The sequence below is a fragment of the Cuculus canorus genome, chromosome 3, assembly GCF_017976375.1.
Source record: "Cuculus canorus isolate bCucCan1 chromosome 3, bCucCan1.pri, whole genome shotgun sequence".
Lineage (NCBI taxonomy): Eukaryota > Metazoa > Chordata > Aves > Cuculiformes > Cuculidae > Cuculus > Cuculus canorus.
Genome location: NC_071403.1, coordinates 12116841 through 12141431, shown reverse-complemented (window position 1 = coordinate 12141431; position 24591 = coordinate 12116841). Strand labels below are relative to the sequence as shown.

The 24591-nt window shown below is 35.7% G+C and overlaps 1 protein-coding gene and 1 long non-coding RNA gene across 4 annotated transcripts in view; one reads left to right on the top strand and one right to left on the bottom strand.

Annotated features, from left to right (window-relative positions):
• EYS (eyes shut homolog) overlaps positions 1 to 24591 on the top strand; it is an 880825-nt gene that overhangs the window by 401959 nt on the left and 454275 nt on the right. For all 3 annotated transcript variants that reach the window (XM_054063979.1, XM_054063978.1, XM_054063977.1), the window contains 3 exons: positions 9595 to 9691; positions 10510 to 10617; positions 11334 to 11479. In XM_054063979.1, the coding sequence (XP_053919954.1) occupies positions 9595 to 9691; positions 10510 to 10617; positions 11334 to 11479 (351 nt within the window). The remainder of the gene's footprint in view (positions 1 to 9594; positions 9692 to 10509; positions 10618 to 11333; positions 11480 to 24591) is intronic.
• Positions 15 to 22998, bottom strand: LOC128851873 (uncharacterized). Its single transcript, XR_008449407.1, has 3 exons — positions 22774 to 22998; positions 4171 to 4236; positions 15 to 1101 (listed from the first exon to the last, which is right to left on the bottom strand). It is a non-coding gene; the product is annotated as an uncharacterized LOC128851873 (long non-coding RNA).

Below are 24591 nucleotides of genomic sequence, written 5' to 3'. Positions count from 1 at the left end.
ATAGTTAATCTTCTGTTTTCTGTCGTGCTGCAGAAAAGTTGCAAATCTGTGCTGGATTTAATGCTATCTTCAGTGAACTTTTCAAAACACCAAACTTCCATGAGTTACAGCAAGTCTATCAGTTATGCTTAAAGACTAGTAAGATAGCTGTCAGTTTGCCTACTATTATATTCTTTTCTTATAGTACTTATTAAATCTATGGCTGTTTAGATTCCAGCACTCAGAATTACTATTTCTAGATCAATTATTACAACACAGAGGCAGGCATGTACCTGGCCAGCGGATTTAACAGACTGAATTGAAAAAAACAGGCAGGCAGAAATAGACAAAACATATGCAAATTGTTAGAAGTACAAAAATTGGAGCAAGCTGGAAATTATTCTTTTTCCTGCTGAGCTGCCAACATGTCCTGGCACGTCAGGGGAGTAATCAAATCTTAGCATTCCTCAGAAAAATCTTCTTTTCAAAATATTTTTATACACAATTTCTCAAGAGTCTAAAGAACTTGCAGCCAAGATTCTCAGGGAACTTTAATAGAATCTTCAAGGATTCTTGAAGCTGGCAGCTATGAATCTTCAGGGAACTAGCAGGAGTATTATGTGAACCAGTAACACACATTGCTAACAAATCTTGGAAAGTGGAAAATATCTCAGTAATGAAAGGGGTAAAAGGTGTAATTCACACTGGGGAAAACGCAACCATTTATTTGGGACTCATCAGAAAAAGGAGAGACAGTAAAATGCAGAAATTTAATTGAAAGCAGTTTATCGAATTTAATTTCTGCAGATGTCATCCTCTCTTTTATTCTCCTATTTCAGTGTATCATGTACCTCCTTTTCTCTCCCAATAAACTTGTCATGATTCCAGAGTGCCTGCTGGTATATTGATGATTGCAAGAACTGGTTGTAGGGTAGGACATCATTGCAAAAGTTTCGGAATTGCTTCAGTAGACCAAGCTTCCCAGGAAGTGTACGGAAAACATTCCTTCTTATATACTTTCCCAGTAAATAATAAGCAAGGGTTTCATCAAGGCCATTGGAGGACATAGCTTTTTGAGCTGTTCTGCATACACTCAGCATGGAATCCTGCCGTCAGTTTCTCCTGAAATGATACATACTAAATGCAAGTGAAACAGAAAAGGAAAGGACAACTTAGGGCAAATAATAGAATGTTTAATTTCTTAATTTATCAATATATATTTCTGTTCTTAAATAATTCAGTTCTTGTAGTTAATAATAGAAATGAAAATTTAGTAAAACAGAAGAAAGGGGTAAGAAACATGAACAAAGCTATAGAAAATAAATAATGTTAGAATATTTGTAGCTGAACCTGGGGAACCATTCATATATTCTGCAGAAAGTCTACATACTAAAGATTGAAAGAGCAGATCAACTGCATACATAAGGTCAGTCAATTAGAGGATAAATATTAGACCACACTGTTCTAGACAAGCACAAAAACATTAGTTTCATAAAGGAGACCCAAAAGGAAAACAGGACAGTTTGGTAAACGTAGTGCAGTTTTCTGAGAACACTTATGATCCAAGAAAAAATAAGTTACTGAAAAAGGTATATTCAAAAAGGATGAAAACTTTGAGAGGTCATGCAACTACAGAGAACAAGATCAGGTCTCTGGCTAGGACTCTTGAACAACAACTAGACTACTTTATTAATTAAATGGGAGACAACAGTTAAAGTCTATCATAGAGAAATGTGAAACCTGGGGAAATACAAGCGCATAAATATTACAGAGAATTAACAAGACACATATAATTTGCCAACATAAATGATAGCCAGAAAAAATCTAGTGTTTTCAAACAAAATACTTTCTTTTAATAGTGTTCTGTTCTTCTGTAAGAATTATTAGTAGATATATCTAGGGACTAAAGCAAGGCAATGTTAGTAGGAACTGTAGATATAGTTGTTGCTGACATAAATACAGAAAGGGAAGGACAAGAGGAATGAATTCAGAGTGGTTCTACAATTCCTACTTCTTACAATAGAAGGTAGAAATGCATCTCTCTTTGAAATTAAACGTAGACTCATAAATTTATGTCTACGTTTAATTTCAAAGAGAGATGCATCCTTAGCTGCTCAGGATGGAGTTTCCTTAAAATAAAAGCAATATTCTGCTTACCATTAGTTTTGTGTTGGGAAATTCCTCAGAAAACATATATGTAAATACATTATGTATTTCATGTATATGCTGAGAGAGTGTTAATATCAAAGGCTTCCCTATAACATTAAAAAATATGGGTTACTTGGTCAACATTTTTGTTAGTTCAATAGCATTTTAATGAGTTAGGAAACTCAAAAAGGAAATTAAATCAATGAAATTATGCATTTATTCTTAAGTGTACACACTATTACACTGAGGAAGTGTATATACACATATACATTGAGGAGGTCCCCCTATAGTCTATTTACAGTCAATGAAGAGAAAGAGGTAGTTTTCTGAGGTAATTCATTTCACCTAAAAGCGGGCACATAAAGTCAAAGGGCTAATGCTACAGAAATATTTATGTCTCTGTTGACACTATAGGCAGCTTAGGACAATTTGTTCAGATGCTAGATGGAATAAAGTCTTCACTAGTTGCCTGGTTTATTATTTTTGCAGAGATTCTCTTTAATCTGCAAAGTTCTGGGAAGCACGTAGTTTTAGAGAGGAGAAAAACAAAAGAATGAAGAGTAGTGATTTGTGTCACAGTACACAAGTAGTCAAAAGCTTTGTCATCTTATTTGTACTCGTTGTATCTTTGAAGATACAAAGCTAGAAACTGAGAAGGTGAAAAACTGGTTTACACAGGAGGAATTGTATGGGTCATAAGGTTAAAACCCACCAAATGTTCCTTTTGTTTCTTTGAAATACAGGAAATAGCTACTGCAAGTCTCAACTCTGGGACTTCAATGAGATGTGAAGTGCAGGAATATGCAGAGTATAAAAGCTACACATCTGCTGATACAGTTATGGTCATTTTCATCTGCTCCTTCCTCCTTAGGGAGGTGACTTCTCATCCTCTTCCTCTGCTCCAAAATGAAATCCTTCCCATGGGAGACAGACCTCCATGAACTTCTCCAACATGTGGCCTTCCCATGGGCTGCAGTTCTTCATTACCTGTTTGTTGCAGTGTGGGTTTCCCATGGGGTGTCAGCCAGCTTTGGGCATCCACCTGCTTCAGCATGGGGTCCTCCACAGGCTGTAGGTGGATATCTGCCCTATCATTGATAGGGACAATCTGCCTCACCATGGTCTTCATCACAGGCTGCAGGGGAATCTCTGCTCCACTGCCTGGAGCACCTTCTCTCCCTCCTTCACTGAATTTGGTGTCTACAGAGTAGTTTCTCTCACATAGTCGCATACTTCTTTCTGTTTGCGTGTTGTTGCAGAAGGGTTTTTCACTTTCTTAAATATCTTATCCCAGAGGTGCTACCACTGTTGATGATTGGCTTGGCCTTAGCCGGTAGTGGCTCTGCCTTGGAGCTGGCTGCCATTCGTTCTATTAGACATGGGGGAATCATATAGCAGCTCCTCATAGAAGCCGCCCTCCCGGCGCACTTGTTACCCAAAATGTGTTACTCAAACTCAGAACAGAACAATAGGATCTGTCCCATCATAAGTAACAGCATTTAATGCTTCATTCATTGACAGCAAAACTATCACAGGATGTTGGAGTTTCTATAAACTAAAATAAATATATCATTATAACTGCATATAATTTGCAAGAAAATCTGAGCGTACTGTCACACCCACTAGTGTTAATGTTGAGTGTGACAAAACTGTGGCTTGAGATTAGATTAGGTGACATTTTCAATAGAACATAGATGTTTTTACATCTCATATTATTAAAGTCACTTTCATGCTACCTGAACTGTTAAAAATATGTGGAAATAAAAGTAAATTGTCTAACACAAAGAATCTCAATGATATTCAATAGCTTTTCATCACTGTTAATTTCTGAAAGACATTAAATTGCTCCCTGTTACTATTAACATTTCTGAGACAAGTTTCCCTTCCTCAAAAAAACATATACATTTTCCCTAAAATGACAGATAAATGCTTTAAATGAAGTACTGATTAAAAAAAAAAATGTGGATAAGCAGTAATACTAATGAGATTCTCTTTACCTCTTCAGTTTCTCTAATGTGGCAGGGAATAAAGAGTAAAACATACCTGACAAAATTAGTTTTTTGTTTCTCAGACTGTACAGTGATATTTTTCTAGTCTTTGGTTGGCCACCTGGGGAAAAAAAATAAAGCCACATGTTTTCAATGAATTCAGTACTGGAAATTTTGAGCAGGTGTCTAATGGAATTCTGTAGATGGGCTGTTTGCTCCTCTCTGTTAATTAGACGCATCTTTTCATTTAGAAGTTAAGAATGGTTTGAACTGAGTTCAGAAAACTTTCAAGGTTTCCACATAAAAAGCTCTAAGATCAAAAATTGCATTTTTAAAGTACCATTCGATTTTGACACGCTGAAAAAACACTTTGCAAAGTGAATAGCTAGAGAGCTACATCAAGTCATTTGCATGTACAATTGATTTACAGTTTGGATCTTAAGTTCGTCTGATTCACAGTAGCAAAGATGGCAAATAGTTGCATTTAAATGTGCATATTACTTTTCTACACATAGTACTAAACATTCCTACAGTGACAATACATTACAGCACCAGGTATATTTTCCGTATAGTAATGTGCCACTAAAAATAGTTTGTTTAAAATGAAAATTATTCTGTTTTAGAGCTTAAATGAATCAATTATATTCATAGAATAAACTAAAAATTAAAGCATTAATGTTTTGTTTGACTATGTTAAATGCCAGCAAGACAAGGGAGTTGATTCTGCCTTTCTATTCTGCTCTAGTGGGAACTCACCTACAGTACAATATTCAGCTCTAAATGCCTCAGCACAGGAAGGACATGGACCTGTCAGAGTGGGTCCAGAGAAGGTCACAAAAATGATCAAAGGGATGGAACACCTCTCTTACAAAGAAAAGGAGAGAAAGATAGGGTTGTTCAGCTTGGAGAAGACATGGCTCCGAGAAGACTTTATTGCACCCTTTCCATATATAAAGGGTTTTTTTAAGGAAAATAACGACAGAATTTTTGGTGGAGCTTGTGATAGGAGAAGAGGTAGTGATTTTAAACTAAAGGAAAGTAGATTCAGGCTAAATATAAGATAAACATTTTTAACAATGATAGTGATGACATATTGGAACAGGTTGCCCAGGCATGGTGGGTGCCCCATCCCTGGAATTATTCAAGGTCTGGTTTTATGGGTCTCTAAGCAACCTGACCGGGTTGATGATGTGCCTGCTCACTGCCTGTGGGTTGCACTACATGACCTTTAAGGGTCCTTTCTATGATTTTTTCATTAACTGAATGCTTTTTTTTTACATAATGCAAATTTCTTTGCAACTGAAAAATGTTTGTTCCAGTAGTGTATATGACATGTTGAACATTTCACATCAGTTTCCCCCCATTATCTTTTCTTGATTTCTTCTTTCATCACATGAAATAATTTGGAAATATATCTACATCACTGTAAAAATTGCATCCATCCAATTTAGGTTTAAGTATCCCAGATGATCACAGCTATGTGTGATAAGCAGTGATAGCTTATAAAAAATAACCTGATTTATTACATTACCCTTTAAATTGTGCTTGACTATCATGTACGGAACAAGTACTATGTGAGTCCATGAGTGTTAGACCCAGGAGGCTTCAACATGCACTATGCAAATAAACTACCAAGATAAATCTTTCTATAAACTGCTTCCACATAGATATGAGGATTTTAAGTACTCTTTTGGATCTGAAAGTAGTATGATTGGTGCCTGTCCAACCATATTCGTAAAATAAATATTTTACAAGTATTTTAATTCTACCATCACAGTGTGTGTTTTGAGGTTTGACCTCTCCTGTTTGTGTGAGTGATGTGCATAGTGTTACACTTTATTTTTCTAATATACTCTGAGAACCTACCAGGAGTGAATGAAAATTGGCTTATCAGCATATGCTTTTATTGGAAAATCCTTGTACAAGCTTCACAAATTATAAATATATCACAACATAGACATGCAGAAATTATGAATGAAATGAAGGTAAATAACACTGTATTTTTCAGGTCCTTTAGAGCAAATTTGTGTGGGGTTTTTTTTAATATTTCAGTTGAAAGAAGATTTTTTTTGCTGAAATCTTCTGCAAAAACTATTAGTGAGGTTAAAATTCCTTAGAAAAATTTGTTCCATGAGTTCAAAAGTTTTCATTGTGTATCAAAAAATCATTTAAATAATTCTATGTATTTTTGACAGTATATATCATTAAGAAAATAATTAGTTTTTTAATAAAAAGGACTGAACTAATTTATTTCTTTTAAAAACAAAGACAAATCTCAAGAATAAATTGAATATATAGATTCCTTATTTCATAATGTAGTAGATAGCCAGTAAAATTTTGTGATGCAAACAGTATTTTTCTCCATTTGTGGGAGTAATAGATAAAGTGGCATGTCTGCTGCATGTTTACTTATTTTATGTCTTTTCAAGGTAGCTATATTTTTCTATGGGCTGGAAAAATATGTACTACTGCAATCAAAATTATAATAAATGGTGCTTTATGCATTCACTTCAGTGCTATTTACTTCAAAAAGACTATAAAACATCCATAACCAAGTAGCGATGACAGGCAGAAGTAGGTTGATGAATGCCCTCCATTTTCGTTTTTGTATATTTTAATCTGACAACTGCGGTGTGTTTTTTTTTTTTTTTTTTTTTTAAGATGCTTACTCAAGTGTTATATATATCACAAAAGAAAGAGAAGTTATTCCATCAAATTGTTAGCTTTTTTTTAAGTTTTAATTCATGTTAGCTTTACACCCTTTTCTGATTACATTATAAAATTAAAAACCGCCTATATGTCTTTGAGTATTATTATATTACACAGGTTTACTTTCTCTTCCAGTGCACTACTTTTCAGTGAAGTCACTTCCACAGATGAGGAAGTTGGCTACGAATGATCTTGGTCTCTCACATTCACCGTGCCTTCCAATTTCTTAACCAAACCAGACTTAGAGAAATCTTCTCTGCTGTTATTCAGTGGCACTGGGGTGGTATGTGTCAAAAGAACAACTCATGGCTATTTTGTGTGTCTGCACGTGAGTGACTGCTGTCTACTCGATGGAACCAGGTCTAGCCCAGAACACTGAACTTGCCACAGCCCAAGTTACAGTTCTTTTACCTTCCTTTTTTCTTTAATCAAACTTCATGCAAATAGAGGTGAACACATGCCACTGAACACAGGCCACAGCCCAAGTTACAGTTCTTTTACCTTCCTTTTTTCTTTAATCAAACATCTTGCAAATAGAGGTGAAGGCTGAAGTTGCAGTATTAAGACGGAGATTACACATGGTACAGATAAGAAAATTATTTGGGTCATTCACTCCAGTTCTGGCCCATTGGCAAATAGTAAACGAAACCATTCAGAACATAACAAAGTTGTCTATGTTGAGGGACCTACTTCAAAGCTGTACATTGGGACAGAGAATTTTTGTTCCCTATTCTGGCAATCCTTTAACAAAATTTATGTGAATATAATGGAAGAGTTAGTTTGAGATACATTTCAGGCTTTATTGCCCAACTTTGTCACAGACACTGTTGTGAAACCTCTAGGAAATATTTAGGACTCATTTCAGCAAGGCTTAGAGAGGAAAGCTGTTGAACAGAAAAAAATCTTAGTAAGAATAAAATACTAACTGCTTTGAAGTGGGCTGATATTTAGACAAGATATTGGAGTGACAGGAGAAATTTGTCCCTCCGGCTTTCGCTACAACAACTCTGACCAAGCCACTTAATTTTTGCAGTAATGATTTTCTCTGGCTAAAAATGAGCTTTAGTATTCTAATTGTGATCTTTCATGATTTCCCCACTTTCATGAAGAACTTTGAAACCCACGTATGCAAAATATAACAATAACCATTTTTAATATACTTATTTCAGTATCTAAAAAAGTATTGATAGTTTTACTTGTTTTAATAGAGAATACAGTAAAGCTTAATCATATTCATAACAATAAACACTTAATTTAAGTGGCTGTTTTTATAGTTGTTTTAATTTCATTTTGGTAACAAAATGATGTTCAAAAGTGCTTTGGTAAACACCATAAATGCACTTCAGTCAGTCTGCTTTCAGGGGTCAGGTATTATAGTAGCTATAGTACAAATTGTTTATTGTGATGGATTCATTACTACATCAATAAATATTTAATTTGTGCAAAATTCAACAAAGTAGCTATAGTTTTTCCACTGTAGATCATTTAAACACTGTTGTGTATTTAGTAGAACTCTTATTTATGTGACTGTTATAAGATATGCCATTGAAGAGCAAAAGTAGTATTTGTATATTGTTGAATAATCTCTTTAGCACATGTTCGGGGATGTTTATGAAAGTAAACATGTTATGCAAGCAATGTACTGTGCAGATAAGATCTTGATCACTTTTTTTTTCATTTAAATATTAAAACCAATTAATTGTTTTGTTTTTATCAACTGACCACTTTGAATAAATGTGATCTCTTAAACTTCCACTATGCTCCATAATATATTATTTATTGAAAAAGGTTTTAGTTTCTGGTATTGGCCCATACTCCCCAAGAAAGCCTTTCAGTCCTTTAAACTGGGTTACATTTCCCCAATATATATAGCCAGGTGTTCCATTTAAATCTCTTTCTGGTTCATCAAAGTATATTAAGACTTTTTATACTCTCTGGAAATGAACTTATTGATGCGAAGGAACAAAAGTAATTGAAGAAAGTTACTGTAGGATTGCATCCACTTGCTGGCCTTGATTTTCTAGTCAGAGAGCAGGGAGAACTGACAAGAGGGAATGGCCTGAAGCTCCGTCAGGGGAGGTTCAGGTTGGATATCAGAAAAAAATTCTTCACAGTAAGAGTCATTGGGTACTGGAACAGGCTGCCCAGGGAGGTGGTCGAGTCGCCTTCCCTGGAGGTGTTTAAGGAACGGGTGGATGAAGTACTTAGGGACATGGTTTAGGGAGTGTTAGGAACGGTTGGACTCGATGATCCAATGGGTCCTTTCCAACCTTGTGTGATTCTGTGATTCTGTGATTCTGTGATTCTGGCAGGAACCTCACTGTCAAAGGTTCTGTCTGATGATATCTGTATGAGGCAAGTGAGGCAGGGCTAATGACGGTGTCCAGGATCACCATACTGTACCAGACCACCAGCCAAAGCTACAGGGAATGGGGCAAGCCCAAGGTCAAAGGGGGAGCTAGTCTGATGGCCAAAGTCGGCGTCCAGATATACAGTTGCATGGCTAGGCGTGTGCATGGCTGCAGTGCTGCTCAGCCAGATGCCAAGGACAAACATTCTCGGTTTAGATGCTCCCGAGAGATGTGGTAGTCACCACTGGTGCTTCTCTCAGCTCTTTCTTGAATGGATTCAAGGAGAGCTCAGATTTCTCAGGCCTGCCATTTGTATTGTCTAAGTTGGTCCTGAGCTCAGACAGCCAAACCTCCAAGATCTGCAACTCTTATGTTCATGTTCTGTAGTAGAATTCACTCATCTCTATAATCTGTTTCAGGATTTGAAGGTACTTACTGTGAAGTTAACATTGATGAGTGCATCTCCCATCCATGCCAGAATGAAGGTCTCTGTGTGGATGGGGTCAACCATTACAAGTAAGGAAAATTATTTGAAGGACAGGTATCTAGGGTGATACATGGATGTTTATCTTCTAGTTAATCTTGCGATACTTTGCCTGTATTATATTTGCTGTCTTTCAGTAATTTAGTATGTCTTTTTGTGAGAGTTGTCTGACACATTGTTACATTACACTCAAGATGTTCTTGTGGGCAAAGACACAGGTGTATACGATAAACATGGACCCAAGGACCTGTTGTCGAGATCATTAAAATGTTAACAATCTAATAAAAATATAACAAATCTTTGCTATTAGTCCAATTACAGTAATACTAATAGCCTAAGTCAAAATTAATAGAAAACAGCTTCGTAAAAACTGTAGTTATTATTCTTATATAAGAAATCTTGCAATTACTTAGCTCTTGTCTCTGCTGTTATGATTACTCTCACAACGACTGTCTGGGTCCTGTAATCAGTGATTTCAGTCTTCCTAAATAAGGATTGAGACTGTTACTGGAAGTAGCGAGCACCTGGAACTCTTTGCCAGGAGAAGTGTGGCTCCAGGGCAAGTATCAAAATAAGTGAAAACCAGATCAGGCCAAGACAAGTTCTGAGCCCTTGCACAGCAGGGTCAACACAAAGCCTACGACCTTCAACTAATAATGGCATAAACCTTACTTCCTGGGCTGTAGTCACTGTGCTTATAAAGCTTGTTAAAGTATAATACTTTGTAATGATTGGAAAAAAACCCATAATTGTGGAACCATCTAATTTGTGCCCTTCAAAATCTGCCACATTTTTCTGGAATCTTTTTAGGTTAAACTAAAAAATAATATAGTGACAAACTTTTTACTAGGTGCTCCTGCCAACATGGTTTTACTGGGACACACTGTGAAGTGGAGATTAATGAATGCTTATCAAGACCCTGCAAAAATAATGGAACTTGCTTGGATCTCATAAACAGGTTAGTTAGCACTAATTTAAAAGCAATTCCCTAATTTCCTATATATATAAAGTCTACTTGCTGCCGTGAGGTTTGGATGGGACCTTCAGCATATACTAAGGATTCTGTATTAAAATGCAGTGGGCAAATCAGTAAGCTATTTGTTTATGTGCCCTGAGAGGAAGATAGAAAGGAAACTGCCCTCTGTACAACTTGTTCTTTTCCTCCTTACTTTTCTAAGGTATTACTAGCAATAGGAGTGAAATAGAAGATTTATCTTCAGTTGGATTGTTACATCTCTCTTTTCAGCTTCCAACAATGAAGAAGGTGTTTCTTCACTTGTATTGCTACATCTCTCTTTTCAGCTTCCAATAATGACTTTTTCTAATGGAAATGTTTTCTAAATGTTATGTGTAAAGAAGAGAAAAATGTGTCTCGTGTTTGTTCCATGACATTCTACGGTTATTCAGAGACTTGTGCCAAAAGTACATTAGCCTTTAAGCCATTTCTTATACTTTCAGCTGCAACTGTTTTGCACGATTTTTCTGCTAATTTAAAAAACATTAAATGGCTCTGCTTGCTTCAGAAACATGGGGATGAGAAAAGACCGATAATTGTTTTAATATGGATGGTTAGGGACACCAGCTTGACATCAGGACGTATATACAGCTTCAGAATACTGGAACAGATACTGTTGTTTGCTTCTGTTGACCTACCTGATTTTCCCTTTTCTGAAGATTCATCTGTAGCTGTGCACCTGGATACTATGGCTCTCTGTGTGAGATGGATGTCAATGAGTGTGAAAATTTGCCTTGCTTGCATGGAGGAAGCTGCATCAACAGGCTTGGAGGCTATCGGTGTTTCTGTCTCCCTGGATTCACAGGTACGATCCACCCTCTACCACAGTGGAGAAGAGGGTAAGAGAGGAGAAGAGAGTTTCACAGGTTTTACACTTCTTCAATTTTATAGCAATGACCTCAACTAAATCAAGGGAAAATACACAGCATCATCTGCTTATTATAAATCAATATTAATTCAAATAGAATTTTGATCCAATTCTTGCTAAGTAGCTCAAGAGGTTATTTACATTAAGGCTTGATCTATAATTTCTTTAGTCACCCATACATTCAGCTGAAACAAATTAAAAGAGAGATTGTATAGTGCAAAGAAAATCAATGTTTTCTGAATTCAGCCAAGAAAAGAAGTATCACCATAGATACAGAGTAAATTTTATAAACATAATAAATTACTACCTTGCTTGTGAATTTTCACTGAACCATAGTAACACTTCAACTTTGCTGACCTGTTGGGCTGACAGTGTTGCCTTTAGCCTTAATCTTTACATTTTCGCAGAACTAATGGCAAAATATTTACTGGCTTGAGTTAAAATGATTTTTCTCTAAAATGATGTTGACATTTAGTTAAATGCTCTGCATGCTGCAGAACAAGCAGTTCATTTTTGATACATCCAGCTTAAGCAATCTGAAAACAGGGTCATATGACTCTGTTTGCAGAAATGTTGATAGTTATCTGCCTCAAGTTGTGTAATTTTTGCAGTCTTGTTGCATAAAACAGTTATTTCTACCTATTCCAGCTTGTGATGTATACTGCATAATTCTTAAGAACATAATTTGCATCTGCTGAACTGAAAGGAATGTAATTTCTCCACAGAACAAAGAACAAATACAGTTTTGGGAATACCTGTACAGCCACATATCCTTCTTCAATTCACCACAAACTTTAATCCCCATACTATCAGAGCAGTGTTCTTCAAAATTACCCTTGATATTTCAGCAAAAATTAGAAAAATCTGCAAAATTTTCTTGCTTAAAAGTTTTCAAGCACCCTCCCACCCCCAGCAAACATGTTCTTCAGAAGGTCTGTGTTCTGATTAGTACTTTTGGGGTATCACAGCTTATTAAAATATAACATGCGTATATTATATTATGTTTTATAACATTATATTATGTTTTATAACATTAAAATGTTATAAAAAAACATTAGAAATAATGTATGCTTTCCTTCTATGATTCTTCATTATTGATTAAGCAGTTTTGCTAGACATTTTTTCCCTAACATTTAACAAAAAGGGATTGGGGTTTGTTGAGTTTTTTTTGTGAGGTTTGGGTTTTTTTTTCAAATGTAGCAGTTGTTTATTACTACAAGTAATTATTTACTGGTACATATATTAGTAGTACATTTACAAGAACAGTTGTTTACTATTTCCTCTAAGTTTTACTAACAAAGGTGGTATGATATGCAAGTGTCTATCAAACATTGAATCATTACTCAAAAATTGGTGATAGATTGGCCATCACCTAATTATAACCACTGTTTCCACTCCTTCCCATCCCCACATTAAAGTGACACATTAAACAGCCACTATCAATGTACCGGCTGGATAAAATCTGAAGAAGCAATTCATCTAATACAAAGCATTTTGTATAGCAATAAGGTTTACAAAAGAAGTTGCAGTGTTCACAGGCGCAGAGGTTTGTTCAGAGCAAGACATTGCTTTTCTACATTATGAAACAAAAAGAGTATGCTTCAAGTGTATGTTTTTCCCTGGCAAACATACAAAATTGTAAATTAGTTCTCTAGTAGTTTGCGAATTTGAAAGCTTTTTCTAGCAATTACAAATGAAATATATAATGGCTGATTTCTTGTATTTAATTTAACTAATTTTTTCTGGTTTTATGTTTCCTACACTACAGAAAGGGTAATTATACTCTTCAAATTACTAAGCTTTGGAATTATGAGTAGTGAAAGAAAATACTTTAAAACTACAAAATATTAGGATTTAAGGTACTTAATTTATAGTGTATTTATAATTTATACTTATTTTTTTAGTGTAACAAAAGTAATTTATTTAATTCTTTGAAAGATAGGTGTATTTCCACTTTTTTCCACTTTCATCTTCAGTAATTTCATAAATTTAGGAACAGCCTTCTTTTTTTTGTTGTCACAAACAAAGCACCTTTAAAGATACTTGACAGTGTGCATTGATTTCAATGACCATTTGATTTTCAAAAATGTTTTAAGCTAATTGTACAAAGAAAACATTGATCATTGACTTCAGTATTAAAATGTTATAAATTTATAAATTTGAATGGAAACTGGAAACAAATTACAATACATCAAATGGTTTGGCCAAATTTTATTTCTATACCTTATTTTATTTGTAAGCAAATATTTTTAAAGTATTAACTTTCACAAGATATTTTGAATCTTTTTTCCATAAATTTATTTTTCTTATTTATTTTATATTGATGATAACTTCACTACATTTTAAATAACCATTTATTAAGTTGCATTAACTATAATGCATTAATTATTAAAATGTAACTTTTTCTCAACATTGTTAAGATAAAATCCGTTGATTTGCAGTTCAGGTGGAGTCCTACAAAAATGGATCATACTTCAGATGGCAAACACACAAATATGTCCTTTGTGTCAGGATGCAGTTAACAGCAACCATGGGTTTTTTAAATCCTAGATATCGCTAATAAACCCTGGTTAAAGTCCAGATGTTTCAGAAAATAAAACTACAAGATCCAGGCATTCAAGAAACTGTTTTTTTCCCTGCTCAAAATGAGAAAGTGATTTAATAAAACATTACTGTATTAGACAGAGGAGAAAAGTAAAAATAGGATAATACTAAATAATGAACTAATCCTTGGGCTGGCCAGTGTTGATCCATGAAACAATACTGCTCATTTTCAGTAGGTACTCTTATAAACCTAAGAACTAATTATTCCACCTCTATCAGCTGCTGCTGTTCTTTTACTTGTATTTGCTCTTTATCCACTGTGTGTGTATATATTTGTGTATATATATATATATATATATGCTTAGATATATGGTGTACATCATCCTTATTGCCCCAAAGGTTCTTTGTAAACAGACACACAAGGTCAAAAAACAAAACCAAAACCCAGAGGCGCTACCTGTAACTCTTTTTATTTAACTAATTAAGAAAATTTACCATGAACACCTTCAAAACAGTTCCTTCTGAGTTGACACACAGCTGCATATGATGCTGTTAATGTTCAAAACAATTCTGCAAAGCACTTTCTGAATGGCTGCAGAAGATCTCCATTTTTGCTTTCGCATCTATGGACAAAAAATCGGTTCCTTTGAGTACCAACTTGATCTTTGAGATTTCTTCACCGTAAGCTACAGTCAATAATTCAAATGTTTCTAACAAGTATTTTTGCAGTTTCACAAGAAATTTGATGTTAAATCATTTTTCAGTCTTGCACACTGGTATTTTCCAACTGAGGGTAAGAAAATATCTATATTTGAACACATGCCTACTCATATTTAGTGAAGCAATAAAGCTGAGCCTTGTCTCACTGTGACATGTCAGAACATATTCTATAATGACCTCTTTGTTTCTAGTCTCTCACTCTTGATTCCCAAGCTATGGGGTTAATCTCAGGTGTTTTATGTTGGACTCCTATGTTGTTGCATCAGATCTGTGACTTCAGCATACTAAAGCTAGAAAAGGTCTCCTTGCATTAGTTTGAATGCTCACTTCCAAGAACAAAAGGACACCATTAGTTTGTCTCAGTTTTACACTCCATTGCAAAAAAAAAAATGCTGATTTATTTGAAATAACATAAAACATCCATGTTGAAAGACACACATTATTTTTGTTTATAATGCTCAGGCACAAAACAAACCCATTAACAATGGGGTAGAATGAAGTGTCTAGATAGCAAGTTAGCTACAAAATTCTATGAATTCTTTAATTTCCCAGTCTAATCGTTCTCATTCCATACCTCTTATCTTTTTCTGTGAAAAGTCTAGTCTGATTTATAGAACTCACTGAAAAAAATCAGTAGCTGAAACTCCGGAGTATAATAGCTCTTCACTCATGATCTAAATACTAAACGTAATTTACTTAAACAGTCAGACGTTTGTTGACTGGAGTGATAAACTTTAACAGTTGTAACACTAATTATTGAGTTTATACTGCAAAAATTGTGAGGAAACAAGTAACTCTAAACATTGTGCTTTGTAATGTACCAAAATATGAGATAATGTACACAGACAACACATCTTTTGAGTAAGAAAATACTATATTTATATAGTCATCTTTTAGCCCTAATACAACCTTTTACTCAGGGACTGTTTTTCTGTACGTGATTCCAGAATGCTTTGATTTCATAAATATTACTATAAATAAGGGAAATGTGCTCGTAATCCAAGAAAATCGAAAGAACCTGAAGATACAGTGCAAACAACTGGAACTTTTATGACTGTGTGGAATTATAAATTTAGTGGAACATAAGCGGCAATTTAAAGCAAAATAAGGAAATATAATCAATTAATACAGTTATATATATAATGAGTGTAATGAATAAAGCTATATATTCATTATCACAAAGCAATATGATGCTGCATTCTGAACTTGCACTGGTCCATAGTTATGTAAACAAGAAAACAAGAAAAAAACCCTATCTCTACTCATTCTATTATGTTTGATATTAAAACTCTTTAATTAAAACATTAATATTACTTGGTTTTCAGCTATGCAATATAACATCTTAAAAGAATAAGTAATTAAATATAATGTATTATGATTACTTTCCCTGAAGGTCAGTTTCATGATTGAGGTGTGTATAATTTCTTCTTTATAAATCTTACCTTCTGAACAACCTTACCTCAAACTATAAATGAGATGATTCAGACACGCCTCAAGTGAAGTATTCATGTTCATAAAAAATATATTTTATATTCAAATAAAAACCGTAAGTGTCTCAGTCACCAACTCTGCAGCAAAATGGGTTTCATGAGAATATAAGGGGTTTTACTGTAGAAATATGTTTGATAATTCCTAATTGCTTCATTTGAAAGGCTTCTGGATTACAAAGTCATTACTTCTTCATTGACAGACTTTGTAAACTCTAAATCTTTATTTTCTGATTTTCTTTGTTTGATATTAACTAAATAATTCTAAGATCTCTTGTAAAGACGAAAGATCAATGAAAACTGACATTTAGAAGGGACTAAGGGTGTACTTAAGTCGTATGTCAAAACAAGTCAAAACTTTGGCTTATACAACTCATCTTTTATTTTAGCTCTAATGCCAACACCGAGCCCCAGCCTTCCTTAACTTGAGCCTCAGAACTTGCTGTTCAGCTTGTCTATGTGACAATGAAAATTCTACTCTGCTTTTTATATAACGGGCTGACCTAACAAAAAAAAGTCTCACAAGATCTAATCAGTGAAAAAGGAGAGAAGTTTTCATTATCTTTTTGACCTTCCCAGCTACTTGTACAGCTTCATACTGCCAGCCAACACTGGCAGTGATTGCACCTGCAGTCCTCAAGCCTCTGTCTGTATTCCTGGCTGCTGATATCCAGAGCGACTACACTACTAACTGAAGTGACTGTTTATTTAGAGTCAGAATGGAAGAATCCCATGCTATGCTCCCTGAGATGTCATAGCAAGATGCAACTTACATATCAAGAGCGCTCAAAATTGATTGGTATGCCAAGAACAAATTTAACATATATACTGACAGAACTGGGTTTTTGTTCTAAATGTGGAGGTAGTGGTGTCTGTCTTTTAGTTTAATGATTAAAGCATCACATGAGTTGGAGGAGTTTTAGGTTTGGTGAACATACTATCATGAAAGAACAAATTTATTTTATGCATTTTCCTGAGGAGTGCTATAGTGTCCTTGCTGTAAGTTAGCCTGATGTATAAGGAAAGGAGCTGGCATTTTTGCTGCTCATGCTGAGCTTCTACGCTACTCAGCCAAGATTTCCTGGGCCAGAAAGTACTACTAACTCTCTGGGCAACTTGTTGCAGCTCCTGACCACACTCACACTAAAAGAAAAAAAATTTCTTAGTCTTCAAGTGGAATTTCATGTATTTCAGCTTTTGCCTGCTTACTCTTGTTCTGTCTCCGGTTACCACTGAGAAGAGTCTGCCTGAATCTTTTTCAGTCCTTTACATCAGTTATTTACACACATTGGCATAAGCTGCCCTGAGCCAAAGCCATTTTTTCAGCATGCCAACCATAACTGTAATCTGCTCTGAAGCTTAAGACTTCTAAAGTGACTTTCTATCAATTAGAATATCCTATTGATGGCGTCATTCCAACCTCGCTCAGCTAGAAGCGATGGAAAAATGCCAAAGCTTGACAAAAGCAGTAATGAGCATGATTATACCAGAGAAGAACAAATATCAGGAGACGTGGTTTTGCTTTCAGACACCTCACAGCAGAGGAATAGAAAAAACTGTTCTTTTCTGCCCTGTATTTTGTACCAAATTTTCAGTAAATATCAGTCAAAGCACTCATGTTTGCCACAGATACCGGTATTTGTACAGAAAAACATAAAGTACTCAAGATGTTCATTCAAAGGAACTGGAATCCTAAAGTGCACCCTCAGATGCACTGTGTCCATCATTCAGCTGCCTCTTGATTTCATAGGACCTCAATGAGAAATGACAAGATGTTCAGTGAAGTCTAAGTCAGCCTGTTAGCTATGCAGTTCATGTAATAATGGCCCATTCTACAGTAAGAGTTTATGCTGCCTAGTGCATCCAATCAAACCAACAAACAGCCTGAAAACATGCAGTGCTCAGTGACAAATTTATCTCTTGTAAATCAGGGACTATTGGACCATCTGAAGTAGTAAAATGAAAGCTCGCTTTCAATATATTCATGGGTTTGAACTTAGAACACTAACACATGCCTCAAAGTTCTAGAGACATACACTTCCAGCCACCATGAAGGCTTCAAATACTCATTTTTCTGTCTCCTCTTTCCTCCTATAAACATCTTCTTTTATTCTCTGGAAGCTTAATGCACTCTCTGTTCCTCAGACAGCTATTTGACCCATCTTACATACTCTACCAGCTTTCACCAGCAAAAGCCCTCTTGTGAGTTTATCTCTGATGTTCTTCTGGTGCCATTTGTTCTCCACTCTCATCCGTAACTCCTAGATGTTCTCCTCAAATTTTCACCCACGTCTCTCTTCCTCTCCCTTGAATCTGCTCTATTTTATTTTAAAAACATTACACCTTGTCCTATCACAACAGACCTTCCTAATGTCTCCATCTTTTTTATAAGCCCCCTTTAAGTATTGAAAGTATGCAGTAAGGTCTCCCTGAAGCCTTCTCTTCTCCAGACTGATTAACCCCAAATCTCTTAGCCTCTCTTCATAAGACAGATTATTTTTCATCCCTCTCATCATTTTTGTGGCCCACCTCTGGATGTGCTCCAACTCATCCATGTCTTTTCTGTGCTAAGGGCTCCTGATTTGGATGCAGTACTCCAGATGGGGTTTTAGAAGAGTTGAGTAGAGGAAAAGAAACACCTCCCTCAACTTACAGAATGCTCTGCTTTTTATGTAGCCCAGGATACCGTTGGCTGTGAGCACAGATTTCTTTTTTTATCTATCAATACCTCCAAGTCCTTCTTCGCAGGGCTTTTCTCAAGTTATGCTGATTGCTCCCGGTCACCTTCTTTTCCTTCTGCTGCCTAGAAATGGCTCCTAAGAGGATTCATTCCTTGATCTTCCTTAGGTCTAAAGTCACCTTACTGGTCTGTAGTTCTGCGGATCATACTTTTGGATTTTTTGGGGAGGTAACTGAAGTGTTTGCCTTCCCTAGTCATTGAGAACCTTCCCAAATTTCCACGGCCAGGAAAAGAATACAAGAACCGAATACAAGAATTTATGTTCCTCCCGATGTTATGTATGCCAGAATAGAAACCAAGTTAGATTATTGTGTCCAATCTTTTTATCCAAGATTACTTTTTGTATGTGAGCTTGTGACAATTTTATTTCAGAGTGTGCATTTACACCTTCAACAACAGAAGAAGCTAATACAGTAAATGTTTTCTTCTTTGAGGAAACATTTATTCTGTGTGGTTCATGAGGTTGCTACACCATATAGCAGTTACCTCCAAATAGAAAGTTAGAGAAATGTATTTGTAGTTTTAAAGCAGTGAAGTTACTGAACAGCAAAGAACCCTATTTGTAAGAAAGAAAATTCTCTATAGCACATGCAAAGTCTTTGGTCCTTACGGAGACAAAGTCAATTACTACCTATTTTTTTTTTTGTACAGATTATGCTCAAAATATGTGATGCGACAAACCATTCATACTGAGTGTCTGGCAACAGCAACTCTCACTGTGCATACAAATTAAATCTGGTGATTAGGAACTTGGATGACAGTACACTCCCCTTGTTTAGTAAAATATAATTGTTTTGGGTTACAGATCTGTGCCTTTAGGGAGGAAAATCCTTGTCTTTTGGCAAAGAATATCAAAATGTGAAGTGTTTGTTCTTCATGCTTATTACTGTCTAATTTGAATGTACTTAGTATAGCAGTTTTAAGGTGATTTCTCCAATGTATTGCACAGTTAGCCACTATTTATCTTCAAGCAGTACCATCTTCTTTTTCTGGATTTGTAAGAGTCAGTAAAAGAGGAATAGAACTCGATCTGCTTCTCATTTTTGACTTCTGAAAAGAAACATTGTGTTATTTATAAATAGCACCAATGTAGAAGACAGTGCTTTATGAAGATAAAAATGACATTGTTCATCTAGTCATGTATATGTTAGGACTTATACCTATTTCCTGTTGTGCCCATTGCCTAAAGCGATATCATTGCTTGGGAGAAAATCTCAATTTGATTCTCATAGACTTTATCCCAAGCTTTCTGCATCTTCATAGACGTTAGTAAATACAAATTAATAGAGTTCTGAATATTTTCTGCTTCTGTTGCCAAAAGAAGCAGAAATATAATTTATTAATAATCTTTAATATATAATATAAATTATATATAATATATATTTATAATATAATTTAATAATAATCTTTTATACTAAATGGAATAAAAAACAACAGAAGAAATATTTCCAATATTAAAAATCCAGTAAGTGAATCATCTATATATTCGGTCAGTTTATGTGAAATATTCCTGCTCCATATCAAGCAGGTCTGGATAAGTTTGAGAAAAGTTTTTAACTTGTTATTAAAAATGGAAGAAGGTGATCCCTTATAATCAGGCAGCTAATAGCAGTAAGCAAAATATATATTGCTGTTCAAAATTTGCATGAAAAAAACAAAATAAAGCTGCATCAGAATTTTTTCAGCCCCAGGCTAATTAGTTCTCCTTGGAGGCATGGCATTATAGTCGGATACAATGCCATGGCTAAAGGGTTTTTGGCCTTCCGGAGATACTGTTTTACACATCTTTCTTAGGAACTCTAGTACTCTACCGCATTATAGTACCTAGATATGTGCAGATAGTTCTTTCCTCAGATTTCTAGTTTCTGAAGTCCTTTGGTACCCAAATTTCTTTGTGGATTTCATGGAGAGACTGCTTGCCTCTCTCAAAGTTATGGATTTTTCTGAGGCCTCCAAGAATATTGGCACCATTCTTGTTATTTCTGACTAGTTGTTACCAAGTGGCAATTAAAGTAATTGTAATAGCAGCAGCAGCAGCAGCAGCAGTAGTAGTAGTAGTAGTAGTAGTAGTAGTACATTCCTCTAGGAAACCATTCCTCACAAGAATAGACCGACTGTTAAACATTGTATCTTGATTATGGAAGTGCTGCTGTGAAGTTCTGTGCCTTGCCTTAGGTTTTGGATCATCATTCTCTATATAACATGTAAGTGTCTTTCTTAGGACACATATGGACAGAAAAGGAACATTTAATAAAACTGGGACAATCCCCAGCTCAACAGATAGAAATAGAAACATAACATCCTTATTTACCTTCTCATAAATATGATAAATCAGATCAACGTTTCAGAGTAAAGAAGGTGTAGAAACCCTCCGTGAAGATTTGCTGAGCTGCTTGAAAAGCAGGATTAAAGGGATAGGATTATCCAGTCAGAACATTTGAAAACTTGTGGTCAGGTGATTATATCTAGATCTTTTCTATTATGGTAAGTTGTTAGGTGAGAATTTAAACTACCTAGAGCTTCTAAAGCCAAAAACAGTTCTCCAGATTATGTCTACAACAAACGTGAGAAAGCCCTGATGCAACTGTTAGAGCTGTTTTCTAGCTGTTACTGCTAGCTAGGAAAGTCTGTACTTTTCATCAAGTGAAACTTCGGAGAGCTCTTTGAATGTATTCAAGTATGCTGCTGTGCATACTTTAAAGAAGTTTCTATTCTGTAAGAGTTACGAAAGCCCAGGGGATTGAAATCTCAATTTCCACACAAATTGCTCTGCTACAAATACTGTGACAAAAGAACGTTTAAGCTGCTTTAATGCTAGAACACCACAGAGGAACATTATGCATCATAATGCCACTCTATTCTTCTGTGATTCTGTGATACTTCTTTGAACTTTTTGCAAGTTGTAAATGTACTTTATGTATAAATCTTTTATATTATTTTAGCATTTCTAAAAGTTAATGTTAGAAATTGAATAAGAACATTTTAATAGCTATTTCTGATGGTGTGAGGGTTTGCCATGCACTCAAAAATTCATAACTGCAAATTAATTAGATAAAGACATGTAATTAATCTTTTAAAAATATATGGATGTTTCAGTCAGTTACAGGAATAAATGTCTAAAGCACTGACTGCTAAGTGATGGTTTCACTTCTCAGAACTCAATATGCTCTAAGTTAAAAAGTGTTTGCTGTTTATTTCTGAAAAGCCTGGCCATGGAAACGTCATGGATTCGTATGCTTCTCTGTAACTATATCTGCCAGCAATCCTTGTCTTTCATCCTCAACAGGATTCAGAGAAGTAGATGGCTTCATGAAGAAGTTCCCTATTTTGTTCCCTAAAGCTTAACGGGTTAACTTTTCATGCTAAGAATCTTGTAGTTTTCTTAGTGATTGCCTTGTGCTTTTTTCCTAGTTTCTAGCAGAAAAATGCATGGGGCAACTCTGGGAATCTCACTGATTAATGACTTGGATTTATTTTATTTCCCTACAGTCAGCCTAAAGTGCTATTCTAAGTTGCCAAGTTCTCATTTGAAACAAATAATGAAGGTGCTTTTCTCTGCTATTTAAATGAACCAGACATCAGTGCCTAAATATACTACCCAAGATATACCTCTATTCTAAATAATACATTTTCTCATCACTAATTAAGATTATTTCCAAGCACTGGTACTTTCTGCTTGGAGTCTCAGTGTGTCATTAGCATCAATCTGAATGCTAAAAAAAAAACCACCCAAAACCTACCTTTTTTGCATACTATCCTCTTGGATATTTTATGATGAAATACATGCATTTATATAATTTTGCATATAATCTTGATGAAATTCTTGTTGCATTGTCTTCCGCTTCTGTGAACTTATTTCATACTTTTGATCCCCTGCATTTTGCCATTAATCATGCTACCAGGTCAAGCTATCAGGGAAAATATCATTCTTGAATCAGAATAATTCAGGTTGGAAGGGACCTTGTAAGGTCTGTAGTCCAACCTCTTGCTGGAAGCAGTGTTAGCTATGGGGTCAGACCAGGCTGCTCAGGGCTTTGTCCAGTTGGGTCTGGAAAACATCCAGGGACAATATTGATCTCATTTCTCAGAGGACGATTGAACTGCAATGTGAATAATGCATTACTTTATTAGTGGTAAGCATGATTCTTTGTGTTCCAAGAAGAGAAAGACAAACTGAGGTTTCAGTTACACAGTAAACTTTGTGTTTTATTATCATCTGTAAAATGCTTATCACTGTAAAAATGCATAAGTATTTCAGTTTTAAATAAGACCATTACAAACTACATAAAATATATCTAATAGAGAAGAAAACCAAAAGCTATAATAATAATAATCATAATATTAGTATATTCTCAAGGCATTCAGGTCATAGAATGATAAGGAAGTAAATGTGAATACATATTTTTTACACAAAGCTATGGTTATTTTAGAGTTATTCCAGAACACCTTTAACACCTTTTTCTTGATGCCTTTACCACATAGTATAGCTCTTCAGTTTTCCCTTATTTTATTTTTACACTCCATTTTATTTTACAGTGTTAAAATTAAAATGGCTTATAAACAGTGATTATGCTGAGAAAATAATAAGCATTTCTCTGTAATACTATGTGTGTGTTTATATTAATATAGAGATGCAATATGTGAAATATATGTTATATATACTAGACTTCTGTAAAGCCTTTGACAGGGTCCCCCACAACATACTTCTCTCTAAATTGGAGAGATATGGATTTGATGGGTGAACGGTAAGGTGGATGAGAAACTGGTTGGATGGCCGTATTGAGAGAGTAGTGGTCAATGGCTCAAAGTCCAGATGGAGATCTGTGACAAGTAGCGTCCCTCAGGAGTCCATACTGGGACTGGTGCTCTTCAATATCTTCATCAATGATATTCACAGAGAGATGGAGTGAACCCTCAGGAAGTTTGCAGATGACACCAAGCTGAGTAGCTCAGTTGCCACACCGGAAGGACAAGATGTCATCCAGAGGGACGTGGACAGGCTGGAGAAGTGGGGTTGTGAGAACCTCATGAGGTTCAACAAGGCCAAGTGTAAGGTCCTGCACCTGGGTCAGAGCAATCCGTGTTTTCAGTACATGATGGGGGATGACGTGCTTGAGAGCAGCCCTGCATCGGTGCTGGTTGATGAGAAGCTCGATATGAGCCAGCAAAGTGTGCTCACAACCCAGAAGACCAACCGTGTCCTGGGCTGCATCAAAAGAAGCGTGGCCAGCAGGGCGAGGGAGGGGATTCTGTCCCTCTATTCCTCTCTTGTGAGACCTCACCTGGAATACTGTGGCCAGTCTGGAATCTTCAACATAAGGACATGGGGCTGTTGGAATGGGAGGGCTACAAAGATGATTGGAGGGCTGGAGCACCTTCCCTATGTGGGCAGGCTGAGAGAGTTGGGGTTGTTCAGCCTGGAGAAGAGAAGGCTCCAAGGAGATCTTATAGCGACCTTCCCGTACCTGAAGGGGCTACAGGAAAGCTGGAGAGGGGCTATTCATTAAGGCTTGTGGGGATAGGACCAGGAGGAATGACTATAAACTGGAGGGGGCAGA